A 23,170-nucleotide genomic window follows, 5' to 3' on the forward strand; every position below is an offset into this window, starting at 1 on the left:
ACCGGATCACCTGGAGGAAACCCACATGAATACGGGTAGAACATGCAAACTCCACACAGAAATGCCACCTGGTCCAGCCTGGACTCAAACCAGGGACCTCTTGTTGTGAGGTGACAGTGTTAAGAGCCATCGTGCCCTCCATAATAACACTATTTTATGTGTATATTCTAAAGTAAGACTATGTCTAAGAATCACTTGAAATTTTTACATTTTTTAATTTAACCATGTGTTTGAGTAAAACTTTTAAGTTTTTTATTTATTATTTATTATTATTATTTCTTTATTTATCCAGGAGATCACAGTGAGACAGTACTGTCTCTTCTTCCAGTGAAAGTCAGATCAATGTGCTATTATTATTAATGTTATCTTTTATTATTTTAATCTGCTTATTTCATTTCGACTTCAGAAAATGATACGTTTTAGATGGCCAAATCATTTTTATAGAATAAAGTGAAGTTGAAAATTGCATTAATCACATCATAAAATAGATTTTAGAAAAAAACATGATGATGTAAAGCATGAAAAATGACTAATCTTTCTAAAATTTGACAGAGATCACAATTAACATTTATTAAATGAACATACTAAAGTAGTACGCCCTTAAAATAGAGTTTACATGATTATAAATTGAATTAAAATTAGCATGCACAATTAAATATCTATTATCAAAAAGCAATGATCAATTAAAGGGTTAGTTCACACTAAAATGAAAAGTTCTTACTAGATATTTACACACCCTCATGTTGTTCCAGTCCCCTGAGGCCTTCGTCATCTTCAGAACACAAATGAGACATCTTGTAAACTGCTGATGACGTTTCTTCTAAATATAAAATCAAAAACTTTCAGGCATTTTTTTCTGTTTTGCATAAGATAACAAAACCTTTCAGACATGTTTATATCATTTTTAGCCAGCAGAATGCATTAATCTCTGTCGATACATGGATAAAAGCATCTTCCACATGATTACATGTCAATGTATTTAGCCAAAATAGAAGTGCTTATAATTACAATATCACTCATTTACCAATTACCAGCCCTAATATGAAAATAATTATCGCCTTGGAGCTATGGGCCAGAATTTTCATATCAATGCATCACTAATGTAACCTCAGTAAAAGCTAGTCATTTCAGTATGCAGATGGTGTGAAAGTTGGGTCTGAGAGCGAAATGAGAGCAGAAGGGGGAGGAGGAGAAGAGAGAGAGGAGAGGAGGGACTGAGAGAGCTCACAGTCAGTCAGTGGTGTGTGTGTGTGTGTGTGTGCTGTTTTCCCCACTTCTCCCTCTCTCTCTCCTCACTTCCATCCCCACTTGTGAAACACTGTACCGGATGGACACCAGCTCCCTGCTTTCCTCCTCCTGGACCAGTCTTTATTCCTTCTGCCATTTCTCCAGCTCTGTTCTCCAGTTGGCTCTCTCTGCTTGTTTCAGATCCCCTTCTTCTTCTTTTTCTTCTTCTTCTCAGTCTGTTGGTCATTTCCCCCCTGTCGTCCCTCTGGCAGTCAGCATGGTGAACAGATAAATGCCAGCCTGCTGAACATGGGCTCCTGCCTCTGCAAAGGTCACCAAGGTCAGTCTCTTGCTGTTTGTTTCTGAGTTTGTTTTGTTTTTGTCTGTCTGCTACCTGTTGAGTGAAGACTGTTGATCTTCTCTCGTATCTTTTCATCCACCTGTCTGCACGTCTCCAGCATAGAGAGCGTTTACATAATACATGAAACATAATGTGGAAAATATATGTGTATATGCTTTATCTATCTATCTATCTATCTATCTATCTATCTATCTATCTATCTATCTATCTATCTATCTATCTATCTATCTGTCTGTCTGTCTGTCTGTCTGTCTGTCTGTCTGTCTGTCTGTCTGTCTGTCTGTCTGTCTGTCTGTCTGTCTGTCTGTCTGTCTGTCTGTCTGTCTATAAATCAAGCATATACAGAGTGAAAAAATGCTGAAAATAAATAGTTTTATTGTGAGTGGATTTTATGCAGTATGATGCATAGTTTGCTCTGCAGAAACAACGTGTTGCTGCTGAAATACTAGTGCATTGTTTTATGCATTACTACTAGTAATGCATTGAATAGTATGCAATATTGCATGATTAAGTATACATGTTTTTTTGGAATTCTTGATTCTGATTGGTCAATCACGGCAACCAGCAGGCTGTTATTTACTAATATTTATAGTCGATAATGGCAACAATGTATTTCAGTCGTGCTCCTTCTTTGACATCAGATCTCCATAAATATAATAACTTTAAAACATTTATGCATGTGTTTGCATGCATGCACCTGTGTGTGTGTGTTTATAGTTGAAGAATTATTAGCCCCTCTGAATTATTTGCCCCCTGTTTATTTTTTCCCCCAATTTCTGTTTATTGGAGAGAAGATTTTTTTCACACATTTCTAAACATAATAGTTTTAATAACTAATCATTTCTAATAACTGATTTATTTGATCTTTGCCATGATGACAGTAAATAATATTTGACTAGATATTTTCAAGACACTTCTATACAGCTTAAAGTGGACATTTAAAGGCTTAACGAGGTTAATTAGGTTAACTCAGCAGAATAGGGTAATTAGGTAAGTTATTGTATAAAAGTTTGTTCTGTAGACGATTGAAAAAATGTATAGCTTAAAGGGGCTAATAATTTTGTCCTTAAAATGTTTTTTTAAAAATTAAGAACTGCTTTTATTTTAGCCGAAATAAAACAAATAAGACTTTCTCCAGAAGAAAAAACATTATCAGACACACTGTGAACATTTTTCTTGCTCCGTTAAACATCATTTAGGAAATATTTTAAAAAGGAAAAAAAATCAAAGGGGGCTAATAATTCGTCTTTAACTGTATATATGCATTACATACAATTTTCATTTTCAAGTAAACATCTCACATTATAGATCACGATCAAGATCATCTATATCGTCTTTAAATGACAAAATACACTTACTTACACGTTTTTGTGAATTGGAATATCAGGTAGTTGAGGACATAATGAGCAAGCGTGTTGTTGTACTGTATAACTACACTGCAAAAATCAAAGCTTTTCTTAATTAGTAATTTTGTCTCATTTCCAGTCCAAATATCTAAAAAATCTGCATCCGCTGCGTAAAACATATGCTGGATAAGTTAGTGGTTCATTCTGCTGTGGCGACCCCTGATTATAAAGTGACAAAGCCGAAAAGAAAATGACTGAATGAAAATTATGTGAAACTTAAATCTTCTGTTTGAGATTATATCTCAATAAGGCTATTTTTCTTACCCCATTGACAAAGATTTTTGCTTGTTTTACTTAATTTAAACTTAATTTTGAGGTGTGTTTTTTTTAACTAGATACAATGTCTGTCTTGTATGTATCTTGATTTAATATTTTTTAGATATTTGGATTGAAAACAGGACAAACTGCTAAGTACGATTTTTATTTTATATTATTATAACAGCTCAGGGATGTTCAAGGAGCAACATGTGTGTGTACTTTCTAAAGATTGTAGTTCTTGGTTTTTTATCCGATTCATCGATTAACTGAAAATAACCGACAGATTAATCGATTATTAAAATAATCGTGAGTAGCAGCCCTTATTTGTTGTGATTGAAAATCAAGGCTAATCCATGCACATGTATTTCAGTTGGCCATTAGCTGTTCATAAGGTATATTAAACTCTGTAAGGTTTATTTTGTTTTGTTTATATAATTGTAAGGTTTATTTTTCTACATAATTGCTTAGCCTAATGACTATAAATAACAAAATAATACTCTAATCTATATTTCATGTTCATTTGGTGATTAGTTTTGGTTATCTCCTGCATAATGTCTTCCTTATGGGTCACACAAAATACACATCGCCTTTAGATGCAAGCAGAACCAACTGTTGACACAGAACCAACAGTAGATTCAGAGAAGTCTCCACCACAGGGAAATCATTCAGTTCTCATTTGTATCGTCCAATCTAAAGAATGCGTGTATATTATGAATCGCAAGCCTGAAGGACAGTTCAATCTGCACACACAAATGTAGTGTCACATTATTTACAAATGAAGTCTACGGTAGAAGGTGGCGTTTCACCCTCAAGGTGTCCTCCGAGGAAATGCCACCAAATGAAGTCCCAGGAGTTGAAGGCACTGTTTGTTTCTGGGAGTCCTGTGGGTGTTGGAACGGCCGAGGCTCTGTAGCTGTAAGCGTGTGAAATGCCAGGGTCAAAACTGATGTATAATGCATATGTGAGAAGGATGGAGTTTCAGTGTGATGAATGGGAGGTGGGTCATAGAAGGGGGGGGGGGGGGGAAACATGCACAATGTGTGACATTGTAAAAGGTCAAGCATTGTCAGCCGATACCTGTTAGTAGAGAACGTGCCGCTCCACAGGTTTGAGATTAGCTGTCCTCAATGTGACAAAAAAAACGTGCTCACGAACATCAGGGATCCCCCATGGGATGTGTTGTCAAGACAAGCTCTTGTTGCCATGGAAACGGGGGAGCAACAGGAGCAAGTCCCGTCCATCCACTCCAGATCAAACTCAATGCACACTATTAGCTGTCACTAAAATGTATGATAAATTAGCAGCTGGTAACGATTGACTGAAGAATGTTTTGTTCCTTTAGAGCTGCAAAGTGGCCAGCAGCACCCCATGGAAGAGCTCCACTCGTATGCTGAAGGACAGCCCATCATTAAGGTGTTTATTTTTTATTATTACATAACATTAAAAGTGGGAATCTCATATTAATAGTCTTGTCATTTAGCATTCAGAATTTGAAAGTGTATTTATGCAAATGGTAAATGGAAAGTAGGGCTGCCTCGATTATGGGAAAAATCATAATCACGATTATTTTGGTCATAATTGTAATCCTGATTATTCAAACGATATACAGTTGAAGTCAAAATGATTAGCCCTCCTGTGAATTTTATTTTATTTTTTTAATAATATTTCCCAAATTATGTTTAACCGAGCAAGGAATTTTTTACAGTATTTCCTATAATATTTTTTCTTCTGGAGAAAGGCTTATTTGTTTTATTTTAGCTAGAATAAAAGCAGGTTTAAATATTTTGAAACCTATTTTAAGGTCAATATTATTAGCCTCCTTAAGCAATATATATTTTTGATTGTCTGCAGAAGAAACTACTGTTATACAATGACTTGCCTAATTACCCTAATTAAGCCTTTGATTCACACTTTACTCTGAACGCTTGTATATTGAAAACTATCTAGTAAAATATTATGTTCTGTCATCATAGCAAAGATAAAAGAAATCAGTTATTAGAAATGAGTTATTAAATCTGTTATGTTTAGAAATGTGTTGAAAAAAAAACAGAAATTGGGGGAAAAGGGTCATTAATAATTCAGGAGAGCTAATAATTCTGACTTCAACTCTATATATACACAGTTATTTTCCTCCCTGTAATAAGGTAAGGGGAATATACACAATAGAATAAAAATATGAAACAAACTGTGCTTTAAGCATTTTCACTGTAAGGAAAAAACTTTAATTATAGCTACAAAAGTCCTTCAGTAAAGAGCAGTGAACGATTTTCTCCTTTCGTTGTTTGATTAATGAAAAAAACAGTCGGCAGCAGGAATATTGCACGCTGTCACTTTAAGAGCAGTGTGTTCCTGTTTAATGGTTTCTCTTTCATGTCTTTTGATTCTCAACTCGTTTGTTTATTACACAAATGAAGGTTAGTATGAATAATCACTAAACACTGCGTTTTGACACCTATTTGACCATTAAATCGCTCACATTAAGATGACTTTAGATGTGTGTGCTCTGCTCGTCTCTGAGGCTGAGCGCGCACACACACAACAGCATGCAGTCTCATTCGCGCTTTTAAAAACATAAATGATGTGAATGTATCAATGAATGATGCGCATCCCGTGCTGCAAAAGTTAGATTACAGTACATGCTTTTAGTCATTTTCACGTGAAACTGAGCTTTACAGAGCAACAAATGTGTACAACTGGAAAGGGGGCGTATATGATGCAATAATTGTTTATCTCAATTAATGCTTTTTGAAAAATCGTTAGAAGCCAAAATCAAAATCAAAACCGAATTTTTGATTAATTGCACAGCCCTAATGGAAGGCACTATGATTTCTGTGATAAAGAAATTGCAAATAGAACAGTGACAACCAGTAAAAATAATAATAAACTTAAGTACTATTCAAACTTTTTCAAGCTTCAATTTAAATAAGTTTTAGAAGAACAGCCAAAAGACTGTCTACTATCAAACCCAGTAAAGGCTAGATAAACGGTCGGCCGGAAGCGCGATATGCACATCAATGTAGCAGCATTTATATATGACACTGTTTAACAATAATTAATATTTTTACAGTACTGTGATGGTAGGGGTTAGGGTGAGGGTAGGGGTTAAAAAATACAATTTATTGGGTAATTTAATAGATAGCATAAATAATACTCGGTACAACTGTTTTTACGTTACTGTATCAGTAGTTTTTGGTGGGGGTAGACGTTAATAAAATACAATAAACGGGAAATTTAATAAATAATTCTTGTTATTCGATCTAGCAACAACAATCAAGCCCCTTCCTTCTTTATTTTTTTCCTGGTTGCTTACGAATACATACGACTTATGACATTAGTTATGAAACATCATGTACGTAATATAATATCACAAATGAGCGAATCAAATGCTGTATCAAATAATAATAACTATATATCTCGATACAAATAATATAATATTGTAGAAAAATAATACACATTTCATCGTGCTCTTTATGGCTCTAACAATAAAGATACAGTAAAATGTACTTAATAACAATAAAATGACAGTAAAAAATAATATTAATAAGAAACACATTTGCATTTATTTTTTAATTTAGATTAGAATAAAACCGAATTCATGAAATCTTTTAATATAGTTGCTAAAATGTAATTGCTGTATTTTATATATTTAAATTGTATTTCTATAATTTTAAGTTGTTTTATAAATATAAGGTGTAAATGTTCTAATTACCAAAATGTAGTTTAACTTTAAAACAAGTCCAAAAATTTAAATAAAATTAAAATAATTAAAAAAGAATGAAAAACCTTTTAAATGATTTTTTGAGAATGAAAAAGATTTTTTAAAACACAAAATGAACTAAATAAAATAAATCCAGTAAAATGCTAACATTTATTATATATCAACAATTCCCATGAAGTTTGGCTCAAGATGAAAAAAATGTTTAACTTAAAGAATATATAATAAATAATGACAGAAATATAGATCTATTACTATTGCACAGTAAAATATGCTTAACAGCAAAATTAATAATAATGAGAACAATAAAAATCTATTTGTAAAAATTATACAAATTTTCTGGCATGGTTTAATTTAAATAGGAAGAAAATGGAATTTGCAGAGAGTTCGTAAAATGTAATTGCTGTATTTATTAAGGATTTAAAATAGTATTTATACCATTCTAAGTTGTAAAATCGTATACAGGGACTGTGGGAAACTACATAATTAATTTCATCATTTCAAATATTTAGACAAATTTGACTGACTTCCAATTGAATTGTCCAGAGAAAATGGCACTCAAAAGAAAAATAGATACAAAAATTTAATTCTAAATTAAAGAATAAGTTAAATACCCAAAAGAAATCTGTGATAATAAATAAAAAAAAAATGTAAAACTGATTTTGTAAAAGTAAAATTAAACCAGTAAAATGCTAACATTTATTGTATAACAACAAATGCCATGACATTTGGCTCAATATAAAAAAGTAACTTAAAGAAATAATGACAGAAATAGAGGCCTATTACTATTGCCCAGTAAAAAGTGCTTATTAACAATAAAACAATAATGATAACAATAAAATAGTCTTCATAATAAATATAGACATGTTCTTGCATGTTTTAATATAATTAGGAAGAAAAGGTAATTTTGGTGGTTCATTCCGCTGTGGTGACCCCTTATAAATAAGGGACTAAGCTGAAGAAAAATGTATGAATTAATGAATGACAAGGGAATTTTAATAGAGTTCTTAAAATTAGAGATGTCCCTAATTGTCGCTAGTGATGTTTTTTTGCCCGCGAGTCTGAGTCAGAGTCATTTGATTTTGAGTATCTACCAATACCGAAACCCGATCCGATACTTCTATAATACATAAAGAAAGAATAAAGAAGAGCAAAGAAACAGATCCCGGGTGTTCCTTATTTTTAATTTAATTCACCTTATTTTAACATTTAACAACTCTGTTAAAAAAAAGAGCTTTTTTGTGAGCACTTTTGTGAGGTAGCTTGAAATATCAAGTAATAAATAACAACAATTCTTCACTTTTGGACTTTAGTGCAACAGTACATATGAAATAAATCTAATATAAAAATAAATAGCACCTCAACTTAAATACCTGGCAGACAATCTCAAGTTTACATGTGTCACAGTTTGCTATGGCAATGTTGTCGTCATCAACTTTGTAATACCTCCAGAATGCAGACATACTCGCACTTTCTGCTTCAAGATGCTTCCGTGTTCTACTTTGCCTGCAAATAACCAATAGTGTCAACTGCAACAAAGTGATGTCATGCGTTGCTGTTTCTGTGTGAAGTCAAAAAAGAGGTCTAACTCTGTGCTACCGCATAACTATTGATGTGTTATAAAGTAATGAGTATATATACTGTACATATTTATATATATATAATGTAAATATTTGAGTCCTCATCGGGAGGTAACGTCCGATTCCGATCGATTCTGAAACTGCATGATCGAGCCCAATTTCCGATCACATGATCGGATCTGGACATCCCTACTTAAAATGTAATTGCTGTATTTATTATGGATTTCAAACAGATGTATATCATGATAAGTTGTAAAATTGTATACATGCACAACAGTATACTATATAATTAATTTCATGATAATTAGACAAGCTAGTCTGATTACCAATTGAATTAACCATTAAAATGAAGTCTAGAAAAATGGCACTCAAGAAGTAAAAAAGAAACAAAAATATAACTTCAAATAAAAAATAAATGAAATACCCAAAGGAAATCAGTGAAAAAAACCAAGCAGATTTCACTCAGCCCTTATACGTGGTAGTTGTTTCGCACCCTGAATGTGCAAGATCTGTTAAAAGTGTCTTGTTAGGTGCAATTTGCACCTGTGATTCACTTTGTTGCTTGCAAAAGTGATTTTTTTCTGAAGGGCTTTATTTGGTATGTTAAGCGGTGTTGTCTTGTCACGTTATTCAGGGTAACCATCAGCCCTGTAACGGCAGCGTGTCAGATAAAAGTGGCAGTGGCGGCTACGACATCGGAGAACTGGCTACATCTTCATTGCTGGGTGAGTTAAGAGCAAAGAGCTCATGTTAGACACCATCACACTGTGTCCTGTTTTAGCTATCGCTGACTATTATTCATCTGCATCAGAAGAGCGAGCAGTCAACCTTTATAGAAGCTTGCTAATGTAATTTCCCTCTGCCTGCATATCTCTCATTTATGAAGACTCTCTCTCTCTCTCTCTCTCTCTCTCTCTCTTTCTGTGTTTTTCTTACTCTAGTGCCTCTTTAGCCACCTGTTTTCTTTTCTGCCTTTTTATTTGAACATTTTTTTCTGGATTTCTCCAGACCCACTCTTCTCTGGAAGTTAATTACGCAGACTAATAATGTTTTATGGGTTTTAAGCTTTTCCTTAGAAATATTTTTGCTCATTTCAGTTTAATTACTTATGCAGTCGCCTGCTGATGAATATATATAATGAGCCAGAAAGAAGCACAAATGTCTCTGATCGACTGAAAGAAAGAAATTGTAGAAATCGACTTCTTGGGAGGAAATAAAACTGCTGTTAGAAAGATTAATTTATAAAACACATGTCATGGGAAATGCAAATCATTCAGTAATAGGTTTGTGAGGACTTGCAGGATAATTATTGTGTGAAATATGTTTTTCCACTTGTGCACTGGAAAGCCTGAAAAGGAGGTACTTAACATTCAGAAAATGATCATTTCTAACATCAGGATGAAGGGTTTTAATGTAAAAACTGAAGCATTTTTGATGTTGATATTATTTTTATTTATTATTAGTTTTATCTATATTGATCTTGCAATTAAATAGATTTAAGTAGCTGAACTAACTAACTAACTAACTGACTAACCTGGGGTGTGTTTCTAAAAACCATCGTTAGCAACTAAGGTCGCAAGTTCAGTCCTTACAAACATAGTTTGTTAATTTGTTGTTTCCCAAACCCATTGTTCCAACAAGCATTAGCAAACAGCATTGCAAACTTGTACGCTTGCAACTACACCTCTAGAGCTGTAGTTAAAAGCATAGTTCCTAGCTGCGTTCTATTCCCAGTTACCCCCAACCCCTCCCCGCTTCCCCTCATGCCCTATTCATTTAGAACATTCTAACATTTAAACTTGGAATGATGTAAAAAAAAACATTAAAGTCATCACTCTTAGGTGTAAGGTGCTTTCAAAGTATTTTTACAGTTCAGTTTTACCGATCTTCATATTGACAATTGCAATCCCTTCCTAGTGCACTTTGAAAACATTTATGCCATTTTGAATGCAGCCGTGGCTCAGGTGACCTATTTTTTAAAAGCGGAATTTACGTTACGTCTCAAAAGCTTGTGAAAACCAAAATTTATTTATATATATATATATATATATATATATATATATATATATATATATATATATATATATATATATATATATATATATTTATTTATTTATTTATTTATTTATGAGAAATGATATGGGCCTGTTGGTTAGAATATTTCTTCAGTGGTTTGAATGTGTAAAAGTAGACTTAGAAAAAATAAAATAAACAATATCCTTCTTAATAATAATAATTTAATAATAATAATAATTATGATTATCATTGTGAAGTAGGATTTTTTTTCTTTTCTTAAGAAATTGCCTACTGTGAATTACAACAATTGGCCTAAAGATTTATATGGTTTATATATGGAATTATGATATGTGTTAGCTACATGGTTTTTATGTTTTAGAATAGAATATGGCATATTCTCTATAATATTTGTAAAGGAAACATTGGCCCCATATGTGCTGTTTACATATATTTCAATTAATATGGAAAATGAGTGCATGTTTTTATCAAAACTAATATTGGATTTTTTTAAATGCGTGCGCGTGTAAACAATATAAATTGCAAAATTATGGGGGTTTTCTCTAAAGAAGTAGTTACTCAATCTCGTTTAGAGCATCATTATGGATGTTTTACGTTATAACTACTGTGGTTCAAATGATGGATCTGCGACAAAGCAGCTACAGGAACACTCGTCACTACATCATTCTGTTTTCCAAACGATGTATTGTACTATGTTCAGCCGCGAGTTACGTCGGTGTTTGGGAAACACACCCCAGATGGTTAAATGAGATGGTTTATATTAAACTCTTATTAAAAGTTCTATTAAATGATGTTTAGTTTTTATTTAAAACATATAGTTTAGTAATTCACATAAAATTGTAATCAGTTACAAAGATTGCCAGGAATAGAATAAGTGAATAAAACAAACAACATATGGTATGCCAGAATGAGAAACGGGATTGAAAAGGTCCACATCAAAATTTACATACGTTTATTAAGGAACATTTATGTGTAATTCATATGTTAAGAGATGTAAAACATTTATATGTAATGCATTTGTTAAAAACATAGTTTGTTGTAACAACTAGGATACCAAGCGTGATATGTGTTAAATTAATTTAGTTTTGAAGGACGGCCAAAAGACTGTCTACCATCAAGCACCTTTCTTCTTTGTCTTTTTTCCCAGTTGCTTACGCATACATATGACGTATGACATTAGTTATATGACACAATATGTACGTAATATAATATCACAAAATATGAAAACCAAATGCTGTATCAAATAACAATAACTATAGATCTCAATAAAAATAATATAATATTATAGAAAAATATTACACATTGTAATATTAGTGCTCTTTATGGCTCGAATTAGAGCTCTTTATGGCTCTGATAATAAAGATACAGTAAAATGTACTTAATAACAATAAAATTAATAAAATAAATTTTCTTTTTAAGAAACACATTGCCATATATATTTTTTTATTTGACAGGAATAGAACTGAATTTCACTTAATGAAGTTGCTAGAATGTGAATGCTATATTTTATTTATTTTAAATTGTATCTCTATCATTTTATTATAGTTGTTAAATTGTATAAATGCTGTATTAGGTGTTACTGTATGTGTACATTTAAGAAAACATGATTTATGATTTTCTTTGTTGTACACTGGGGCTGTGACAATGTCAGATTTTTTACTGCATTATTATCCTGACTAAAAAGGATATATATATAACAAAATAATGCTATTAATTGAATTTGTCTTTAATTATTTTTCTTTTGTCCAATAAATTGGATACAAAAATAAAATCTAATATTGTAAATCTTATAAAATATTGTATATTATATAGTATTGTATATAATATAATATTGTATATTATATAGTCTTATATAATAAATAAAATTTAATATTGTATTTGAAATAACTTACTTCCTTGAACTGATGTTTTTTTTCTGAATGATGTAGTAATAATATTATTTTACAAGATTCTTTGCATTGATAAAGGCTGTTACTTACCATTGCATAAATGATGCTTATGAATACTCCAGAGATGCTTGTAAAACACATTTTACAGTTGCTTGTTGAATCTATATACATTTCATCAGTCAAAACAATTATATTCAGCTTTAGTAATAGCTTTATCAATATACTAAGGTGATAAGTTATATTACTACCTTGTGTCTGGGTTGTAGACTTTCTCTATAAATGTACCCTCTGGCATTGGGTATAAATGAAACAAATTACATGTGAGAGTGTAGGGCTCCAAAATGGCACTATCGCTGGATTATTTATGTGTCATATTACAGTATGTGTATTATTTATTTTTAGATTGCCTCAGTTTATAGCTTGCTACATTTCATGCTGGGTTAGATTAGTGTTAAATAATATCTCACATATATAACATTTCCCAAAACAAAAGAAATGGTATTGATAAAATGATAAAAGTCACAGGGCACCAACACTAAAAATGCTGGGTTCCACACAATTCCTTCATGTTGACCAAAATTGTTAAATTAACTTAATCGTTTTTATACGTTTAAGTGGCTTGAACACAAAAAAACTTAGGAATTGTGTTGTTTCAACTCATTTTAAATACAAAGTTTGAACAAGCAGCAAAAGTCCTTTTTCGAGTGAATGCATTTAAAGTCCCTGCTTTCAGACACTAATCCTAAAAAGCAAATCCTAAAATTTTTTGAGGCCTTCACAGAAAATAATCTCTACTTCTCTTGTGTGATTCTTCCATTCTCCCTTTTCCCCCTTCTTGGCTTCACCTCTTCACCTCCTCTCTTTCTTTTCATTTCTTTTCATTTCATCAGATTTGCGCCCATGCTAATCCCTACGATCTCTTTAGGGCTGCTTGCCACTATTAAAGACCACATCACTAAGCCGACTGCGATGGCCCAGGGCCGCGTCGCCCATCTGATCGAGTGGAAGAGCTGGGGAGGAGAGACCACGTCTGGAGGAGGCTGGTGCGGCTGGAGTAGAGATGGTGGAGGATGGGGATCTACAGGAGCCACGCTGCAGGAGGATGAGCAGCTCTACTCCCACCTCACCGATGAAATTAAAGAGGCCCGATTTGCTGCGGGTGAGATTGTTTATGTACCTAAAGGCATGCTGTTATGCTTTTTACACTTTCAAGTCCTTTTTAACGTGTGATGTTGCTGGTTGAGCATTAAAAAGATCTGCAAAGTGACAAAGTTTACTCCCTGGGGCCTCTTACCACTTCTACCTGACAAAAGTCTTGACGCCTATCCAAGTTTTAGGAACAATAAATAATAACTTGACTCAATCATTTTGTACCAGAAGTGGCTTATATGAAAGGCAAAGGCCTATAGATTACGCTTATTTTACCAAAATAAAATATGATGCCTTGATTTTTAATGATTTAATTAGGACATTAGTAATGTCTGACTTTGCTTAGAAACAATGTACAGTATAATATATAAAGTCATGGTGCAGTGGAAAAAGAATTAATATAGTGTATGACTCCCATGAGCTTGGAGGACTGCATCCATACATCTCTGCAATGACTCAAATAACTTAGTAAAGTCATCTGGAATGGCAAAGAAATCGTTCTTGCAGGACTCCCAGAGTTCATCAAGATTCTTTGGATTCATCTTCAACGCCTCCTTCTTCATCTTACTCCAGACATGCTCACTAATGTTCATATCTGGTGACTGAGATGGCCAATCCTGGAACACCTTGACTATCTTTGCTTTCAGGAACTTTGATGTGCTGAAGTGTGAGCAGGAGTGCTATCCCACTGAAGAATTTGCCCTCTTCTGTGGTTTGGAATGTAATGGGCAGCACAAATGTCTTGATACCTCAGGCTGTTGATGTTGCCATCCACTTTGCAGATCTCTCGCACGCCCCCATACTGAATGTAACCCCAAACCATAAGTTTTCCTTCACCAAACTTGACTGATATCTGTGAAAATTTTGGGTCCATTCGGGTTCCAATTGGTCTTCTGCAGTATTTGTGATGATTGGGATGCAGTTCAACAGATGATTCATCAGAAAAATCTACCTTCTGCCATATTTCCAAATGGTCAACTAGAAGTCAAGGTATTATTAGTTGCTCTTAGAACTGGGATCAACGACAAGGCTTTTGTCAGGTAGTGTACTATAAATCAATATATCCCATTGGAACTATTCACAAAATTGTGAAGATTTTTGTTTCTTGTTTGTTGCTTTTTCAGAAATGGTACACCTACAGTAGTTAGATCTGAGCTTTAGATTAAGTGTCTAGAGTTGGTGAGCTTGCACAAAAGGTGGAAATCGGTGGTGCCATAGCACATAAACCTGTTTTGAACACCAGTGTAGACACCAAAAAAGAAGGTGCAAGGAAATTAATTGACAGGAAAGACAACAAACACAAGATTTGCTGTGTTTTCCAAATGGGATATATCAATCTGAGAATACACGTTATGTGAAAACCATCATGTCCGTCATATTAAAGTGTTGTTCCAAACCAACATACTCAAAACTGGCCACTTCAAAGGGCCCTTCTAAATCAAGGATTTCAATATAACTTCAGGCCACCATGATACTTTGCGAAAGGAAGTTGTTTGGTATCGAACGGTGTGTTCCATTCGGAAGGGCTCATCCTTGTGCCCTAATTCCTTCGAAACTGTCACTATGGAGTGTAAACCCTTCAAAGGCCCTGAAGTGTCCATCAGTTGTGTCCTTCAAAATCCCTTCATTCCAAAGGGTCCTTTGAAGTGCCCATTTTTGAGGACTTCAATAGGGCGGCCATGATGTTTTCAATCCAAAGTTCTCTTTGGAGGGCGATCTATCCAGTAAGGAATGCACCTCAAATATTGATTGTTTGTTATCTGTGGCGTCTGAGAACAGAGAGTGTTCTCATGAAAGTAAACTACAAAAACAACAAAAAGAAGTAATGTGGGACTCAATGGTAAGATTAACAATTTGTCAAGTCGTAACGAATCATTAACAATTAATAAGTCGTAAGCATTATAGACAGTTTGTTTCTGGTGTAGTAACAAAATATGAATTTGCTGTTGTATATTGTGCAAAGGATAAAGTTAAAGCCAAATGCAAAGAGACATATGCAAGTAAAAAAGGAGATGATTTTAGACTGTTGTAGTGGGCAGGTTGCCAAAAAATGGTCAGTACCACCTGTCATGCAGGCATGAATTTTGCATATGCAATCAGTAGTGTGAAAGCAGTTTGTCAATTCTTCTTGCTTTATTGCGTTTCACTCATTGTGAAAGAGCCTTTATTCTCTTTTTGAGCTCCCAAAAATGCCTTAATTATAGTCTCTTTTTTTGATTCAGGAATGAACATGTAAGCGAAACCTGAATTTAAATGATTTCCACCCAAGGAATGCTCTGGGTTGTGTTGTTTGTAGTGTGTTGTTTTATTTTAAATGCAAAATGACATTGTTTTTTTTTATGACAAATTTAGCAGTTGTTTACCCAGTGATGGGTTGCAGCTGTAAGGGCATCCGCTGCGTAAAACATATGCTGGATAAGTTGGTGGTTCATTCCGCTGTGGCGACCCCAGATTAATAAAGGGACTAAGCTGAAAAGAAAATGAATGAATGAGTGAATTTAGCAGCTGTAGTTGAGGTCAAAGGGCAGCATAGTGGCACAGTGGGTAGCACAATCACCTCACAGGAAGAAGGTCTCTGGCTCGAGCCCTAGCTGGGTCAGTTGGCATTTCTGTTTGGAGTTTGCATGTTCTCCCAGTGTTCACATGGGTTTCCTCCTGGTGCTCCGGTTTTCCCCACAAGTCCAAAAAACATGTGGTATAGGTCAATTGGGTAAGCACAATTGTCCATAATGTATGTGTGTGAATAAGAGTGTATGGGTTTTTCCCAGTGATGGGTTGCAGCTGGAAGGGCATCCGCTGCGTAAAACATATGCTGGATAAGTTGGCGGTTCATTCCGTTGTGGCGACCCCAGATTAATAAAGGCACTTAGCCTAAAATGAATGAATGAATGAATGAATGAATGAGTTGAGGTAAAAAAAATATGAATGACAGAAACATAAATTTCTAGACATATTTATAATGGCTTCATAACATTCATGTTTATGACGTATTTATGACAAGTTTTGTTGTCCTTGTAATGTTAAGTTGCCATGACAAAGACAAAAACAGGTTGCGGCATATTTGTTCATGTCAAGTCGTCATAACAAACTATGCCAATCTTTGCTTTTAAAATGTCATAACTGAGTGAATGACACTTAACGACAGTTGTTATAAGCATGCATGCCTCATTAACACCCCTTCAAGTAAAGTGTTACCTATTACTGTATACGCAATATTGTGTATATATAGCGATATTATGTGCAAACTGAAATGTAAACTGAGTATGTTGTTAAATAAATAACTGTATATATGTCTAGAAATAGTGTTGTTGTTCCACAATTATTTTAAGTGTTCATGAAACGGATTGCCTGAGGGAAGAAACTGTTCCTGTGCCTGGCTATTCTGATGCACAGTGCACTGTGGCCTTGACCAGACGGTAAAAGTTCAAAGAGGGAGTGTGCTTTATGTGAAGGGTCCAGAGTGATTTTGCCAGCCATTTTGCTCCCTGGATACAGTTCATGGAGAGTAGGGGTGGGTTGTGCCAGTGATTCACCCAGCAGTCCAAATTATCTCACAGTCTTCGGTGGTCAGATTTGGTAGCTGAGCAGAACCATACAGTTATTGAAGATGTAAATTAATTGCCATAAATCAAAAAACTCATCAAAAGATTAATCGATTATCAAAATAATCATAAGTTGCAGCCCTAGAAGAAAGTCTTAAAGAAAGTGTTAAATTTCAGCACTACATAAATATATAAATATGCTAATACCTCGCTTATTTTGTTGAATTCTTCTCACAAGTTCTGCCCTGCAGCAAAGTGTTATGAAGGACAAGAAGAGAGGCAGGATTTTTCCACACTAACAGCTCTGCTTGTGTGTCTCTTGGTGACATGTTGACGCTCTAGTCAGTACTATGACAACCAATGCAGGATATTGACTAGGTTGTCTGAACAAACAGGCCTGATTTTAGCACTTGGAAAATGACAGTTATTAGAAGTGGGCTTTTGGGCCAGTAAAAGCCACATAGCAACCACACTAGTAACCACGCATCCATTAATATTTTCTTCACTATTGCAAAAATGTCATTCATTTGAACTCATTAGCTGAATGATTGCTGTTTTTAACAGAAAGTCAGGTGTGAAATAAATCTTTGAGGATTACCCTGAATTTAAATGCTTCTGTATGATATTTCTTACAGGCAATTACATAATTATTTCCGCTACTCTGAGTATCTGTGAACTTTTTCTTCAGGTGTGGCAGAACAGTTTGCTTTGGCTGAGGCAGCGATGAACGCCTGGTCTGCACAGGATGTTGACAATCAAGCCACAAACAGCACAATCCCATTACAAGGTAATGACAACACTATCAGTATCCCCAAACTTACAATTCTCAGATGTGACCAAGGTTAAAAAAAATAAATTTGAGGGAAAATAAAAATGTACAATTTTTGAAGCATACTAAATAATTCATTCTTTTTGTTCTTTTTGTTTTATGGTTCAGTGCAAATCAGTTACAAATCTGCCTCCAAAATAGGCTTAAATGGACATTATCTTAGATAAAGAATTTTTCAAATTACATTTAGTGATGATCTTACCAGGCGTGTGGAGTATTATAACAATATGAAATAATTACATTATTTTCTTTGTCTATTTAATCACAGTTAATGTCATATTATTATGTACAGTGCATCCGTAAAGTATTCATAGCGCTTCTCTTTTTCCACGTTTGTTTATGTTACAGCCTTATTCCAAAATGGATTAAATTCATTTATTTCCTCAAAAATCTACACACAACACCCCATAATGACAATGTGAAAAAAGATTTTGTAAAATTGTTGCAGATTTATTAAAAATAAAAAACCTGATAAATCACATGTACATAAGTATTCACAGCCTTTGCTCAATACTTTGTTTATGCGCCTTTGGCAGCAATTAGATCATGAAGTCTTTTTGAATATGATGCCACAAGCTTGGCACACCTGTCTTTGGGAATTTTTGCCCTCTTTGCAGTACCTCTCAAGCTCTATCAGGTTGGATGGGAAGCCACGGTGTTCAGCCATTTTCAGATCTCTCCAGAGACGTTCAATAGGATTTAGGTCTGGGCTCTGGCTGGGCCACTCAAAGAGATCCACCGAGTTGTTGTGAAGCCACTCCTTTGATATTTTGGCGGTGTGCTTTGGGTCATTGTCCTGCTGGAAGATGAACCGTTGCCCCAGTCTGAGGTCAAGAGCACTCTGAAGCTGGTTTTAATTCAGGATGTCTCTGCACATTGCTGCATTCATCTTTCCCTCTATCCTGAGTAGTCTTCCAGTTCCTGCTGCTAAAAAACACCCCCACAGCATGATGCTGCCACCACCATGCTTCACTGTAGGGATGGTATTAGCCTGGTGATAAGCGGTGCCTGGTTTTCTCCAAACGTAACGCCTGGCATTCACTCCAAAGAGTTCAATATTAGTCTCATCAGACCAGTGAATTTTGGTGGAGTGGCTTCCGTCTGGCCACTCTATCATACAGGCCTGATTGGTGGATTGCTGCACAGATGGTTGTCCTTCTGTAAGATTCTCCGCTCTCCACAGAAGAACGCTGGAGCCTAGACAGAGTGACCATCGAGTTATTGATCACCTCCCTGACTAAGGCCCTTCTCCCCCGATCACTCAGCTTAGATGGCCGGCCAGCTCTAGGAAGAATCCTGGTGGTTCCAAACATCTTCCACTTAGGGATGATGGAGGCCACTGTGCTCATTGGAACTTTCAGAGTAGCAGAAATTTTTCTGTAACCTTCCCCAGCCTTGTGCCTGGAGACAATCCTGTCTCAGAGGTCTACAGACAATTTCTTTGTCTTCATGCTTGGTTTGTGCTTTGACATGCACTGTCAACCCTGGGACCTTATAAGGACAGGTGTATGCCTTTTCAAATCATGTCCAATCAACTGAATTGACCACATGTGAACTCCAATTAAGCTGCTGAAACATCTCAAGAATGATCAGTAGAAACAGAATGTACCTGAGCTCAATTTAGAGCTTCACCGCAAAGGCTGTGAATACTGATGTACATGTGATTTTTCAGCTTTTTTATTTTTAATAAATTTGCAACAATTTCAAAAAATCTATTTTCACATTGTCATTATGGGGTATTGTGTGTAGAATTTTGAGAAAATAAATGAATTTAATCCATTTTGGAGTAAGGCTGTAACATAAAAAAGTGGAAAAAGTGAAGCGTTTCACTGTATTTGCACTTAATAAAAATATGCATATAAATTTACTCTGTCTAGTATGGTTGCAGATGTAGAGTGTACTCTACAATATTTTTTAGTTGTACAGTAAAACTAGATTTTTAGATATATAGTGCATAAAAACTTCCCCAAACTAGTATTGTTTCTTACCTTTGATGTGGTTGTATGGTTTAATGATGTTCACTTTGTGCCATCTTTGATATCTCATTTACTTGCATTATATGCAGAAAGGTGGATGATTTTTCTTTTAAAAAGAATGATAATCTGAAAAAAGAAGTCCAGAGCCTAGTTTGAAAACACCTGGTCCAAAGGAAGGAATATACTTTTAAAGGTGCTGTATGTAAGTTTTTGACTCTTCTAAAGCATAAAATACCATAATATGTTTGCAGATGTTTAAGAAACATGCTAAGTGAACATTCTTGTTTATCTCAAAAACGATGCTGAAGTCAGATATTCTGTTCTGAAAATGTGTTTTCCGTGCCAGGACCGCTGTCTTTGTTTTGGTTATTTTAACTCGCCCACTGCCACTTAGCCAATTATATTTCAGCACTCCAGGTTGCCCTCATGGAAAATCTTTCCATTCATTCAGAAATGCTCTGAAAGCATGCGCCAGTGACCGAAATGCGACCTTCGGTGGACAGTGGCAGACTTCAAAATGAGACACAGATTCAGAGTTCCACATGAGATTATTAATTAGTGAATAATAATATAAATATTAGGAACGTAAACATTAGGTGAGCAGGTTACATTGTAACCCTGTGTCCTAACAACATGATACGTGACGAGATTTGCAGTGATAAGCAATTAGGCTGTTTGCACCAGATGAAACATGACAGATTTAAACACAGCCATTCAGAAGCACAGAATATGCACTTACTCATTAATGGTAAGGTTTAAAATCTAATTAACACATATTAAACCTCTTTAACATTATTAAATGTAGATGCTGAATCACTGATATGTGTTTCAAACGGTTTATTTTAGTTTCAAGATCTGAGGTAAACTATCTACTGCTGCTTTCAGTAGTATGACAGTAAATATCATGGCATTAAAACTTACATTATTAATAGCGTTACTGAATAAAGCACATGAGGTGTACCTGAGGTGATCATTGTCAGTTTTCTGTTGTTCGGCTGCAAGAAAAAGAAGCTATTTCTAATATATCAATTCAAGAAGTTGGTTAGAACAAAAAACACCTGTTATTATGGAAAATATTCTTTCTATCGCGTGCCGTTTGTTTTACTTGGAACACAATTTAAATCAGCCTTGTTGGTCGTCAATCTGGCAACATGTGCGTGTATTTTTTTAATCCAGGAATGCAATACCTATTTCAACCACTGGGTGTAAAACTTACATACTGCACCTGTAAGTGCTGAATTTTTGTATTTTGTGTTTTTTAACTGGTGCTTGTTTTTGTCCTGTGCTGTTGCATGTTTTTTTGCTTTCCTATTTAATAATACCATTTTTGTATACCTTTCTGACTAAATATTTTAATTATGCAATTTATTTAATTTGTATTGAGAAGATTATTCATATCATGATGAAACAACAATATTCTCTCAATGTTTTACCTATCCCCCCCCCCTTTTTTTTTTTTTTTGTTGGCCAGTTGCTTGTACTTTTACTTTCTATACTGTCTATACTTTTATTAAGTATCATTTTTGGAGTAATTTGTATACCATAGCATAACCTAAACCTACCATAAAGAACACTTTTTTGAAAAATATGAGTGTCCATAGATGATAAAGTATATTCATGCATCCATAAATGACAATAAAACAAGAATAATATGTTTATATGATTTCAGATGTAACCTTGCTGAAATAATCAACCTCTCTGGTTACTAGCATGTTAACTTTTGTATGTTAGCTATGTTTTAAACTATGCAGTTGTGAATTTAGAATATTTATACTGCTAAACACAAGACCAGCTCTAAACCAGCCTCAATTCTTATTGAACAAGATATCCATCATACTTTACTATATATTGTTATTATTTATATCATCCACATTCCCATCGCATGGGTCATTCTCAGGTCATTCTCAGCATCTGGTTCATCTCACTCTTGTTCCAGCTTACATAAAAACCCTGTTATCTCATTATGAACCCATGAGCATTAATAAGCACAGCATAATAACAATAATAATGGCCTGTTTAGCCAAGTGCAAAAACATTTTACTCTTGTACTAATGAGTCTTACAGTCGGGCGCATGAATAAATGACTGCAAAACAGAAATGAATGCATTCGAGCCCCGACGATGACTCACGGATCAGAGCTCTACATCTGTCTGGATTTAATGGCTTATTCATTTCCCTTCTTGAACATCGCCTTTTCATTTCTCACCCGCAATGATGCCGATGTGTTCACAGACGCAGAGGGCCTGTATCTCTCTCAGTTTCTGCTGGATGGAGGGAGTTTGGGCGTTCCTCAGCACCTGTACAGGATGCACATGGATGTTGATGACACCGGCTCTTTGGCGCCCCCTCAGTCTCATTCCCCCAGCCATTCTCACTCTCCGTCAGAAACGCAGCGTCCGCAGAGGATCTCGCCGTCGGTTGGATCTGTTCGACACGCTGACAGCATCTCCCTCTCGGAGGATGAGGTTTTTTATAACTGAAGTTTTGATGACACTGTGGACTGGGGTTTTGTCTATTGTTTGTGTACGCGGCTTGGGTTACGTCTGGGGCTATCGATTTACCATTCAAGTATGAGAAAGCTGTACTGTATAAAAACTTGTTGCTGGCTTAAATTTATATGTTATATATCAAATTAACTTAATGTAATGTAACGTACATTACATTAAACTAACTTAAAGGCACAGTACGTAAGATTTATTCATTAAAATATCCAAAACCCCCTAGAACATTGTTATATATTTTGCTGAGTTATGTAATTACATTATCCCAAATGTTTTTAGAAACATTTAAATCTAGAGAATTAAGCAATTTTAAGTAGCGAGTCTCTATGCTAGTGACATCATACACTCTCGATTTCCAGTTTGATTTAATAGAAAACAGCGAAAACACCAAAGACGCTTTACTATGTTGTGCATTTTTTTAGATTGCATAGAGTAGCATTATAACAGAACCCTAAAATGCAATTGTAGTATGATAAAACAGCACTGCTGCTTCTCCACGTGATAATGACTGGTAGAACCAGAAGCGGTTGACAATGGCACAATAAAAGCTCCGCTGCTTTCATGCTGTCACACTTGTCTGACTTGTCTCGTTTTTCAGCCTTAATGTCTGTGGACATCGTGATCATTTTTGCTTATGTTTATCGCTGATATTTAGCGCCTCATGATCAAATAAAGGGCGCCATTGAGCAAGATGCCATGCAAA

At 34.8% G+C, this 23,170-nt stretch overlaps 1 protein-coding gene across 1 annotated transcript; it reads left to right on the plus strand.

The window, feature by feature from the left end:
• The first annotated feature begins 1,324 nt into the window (after positions 1-1,324).
• On the plus strand, positions 1,325-23,170 carry fam131c (family with sequence similarity 131 member C). Its single transcript, XM_056449691.1, has 6 exons — positions 1,325-1,567; positions 4,595-4,665; positions 9,182-9,272; positions 13,396-13,629; positions 17,850-17,948; positions 22,199-23,170. The coding sequence occupies exons 1-6, from the start codon at positions 1,537-1,539 to the stop codon at positions 22,444-22,446; spliced, it is 774 nt and encodes a 257-aa protein (XP_056305666.1). The 5' UTR covers positions 1,325-1,536; the 3' UTR covers positions 22,447-23,170.

The sequence above is a fragment of the Danio aesculapii genome, chromosome 23, assembly GCF_903798145.1.
Source record: "Danio aesculapii chromosome 23, fDanAes4.1, whole genome shotgun sequence".
NCBI classification, from domain to species: domain Eukaryota; kingdom Metazoa; phylum Chordata; class Actinopteri; order Cypriniformes; family Danionidae; genus Danio; species Danio aesculapii.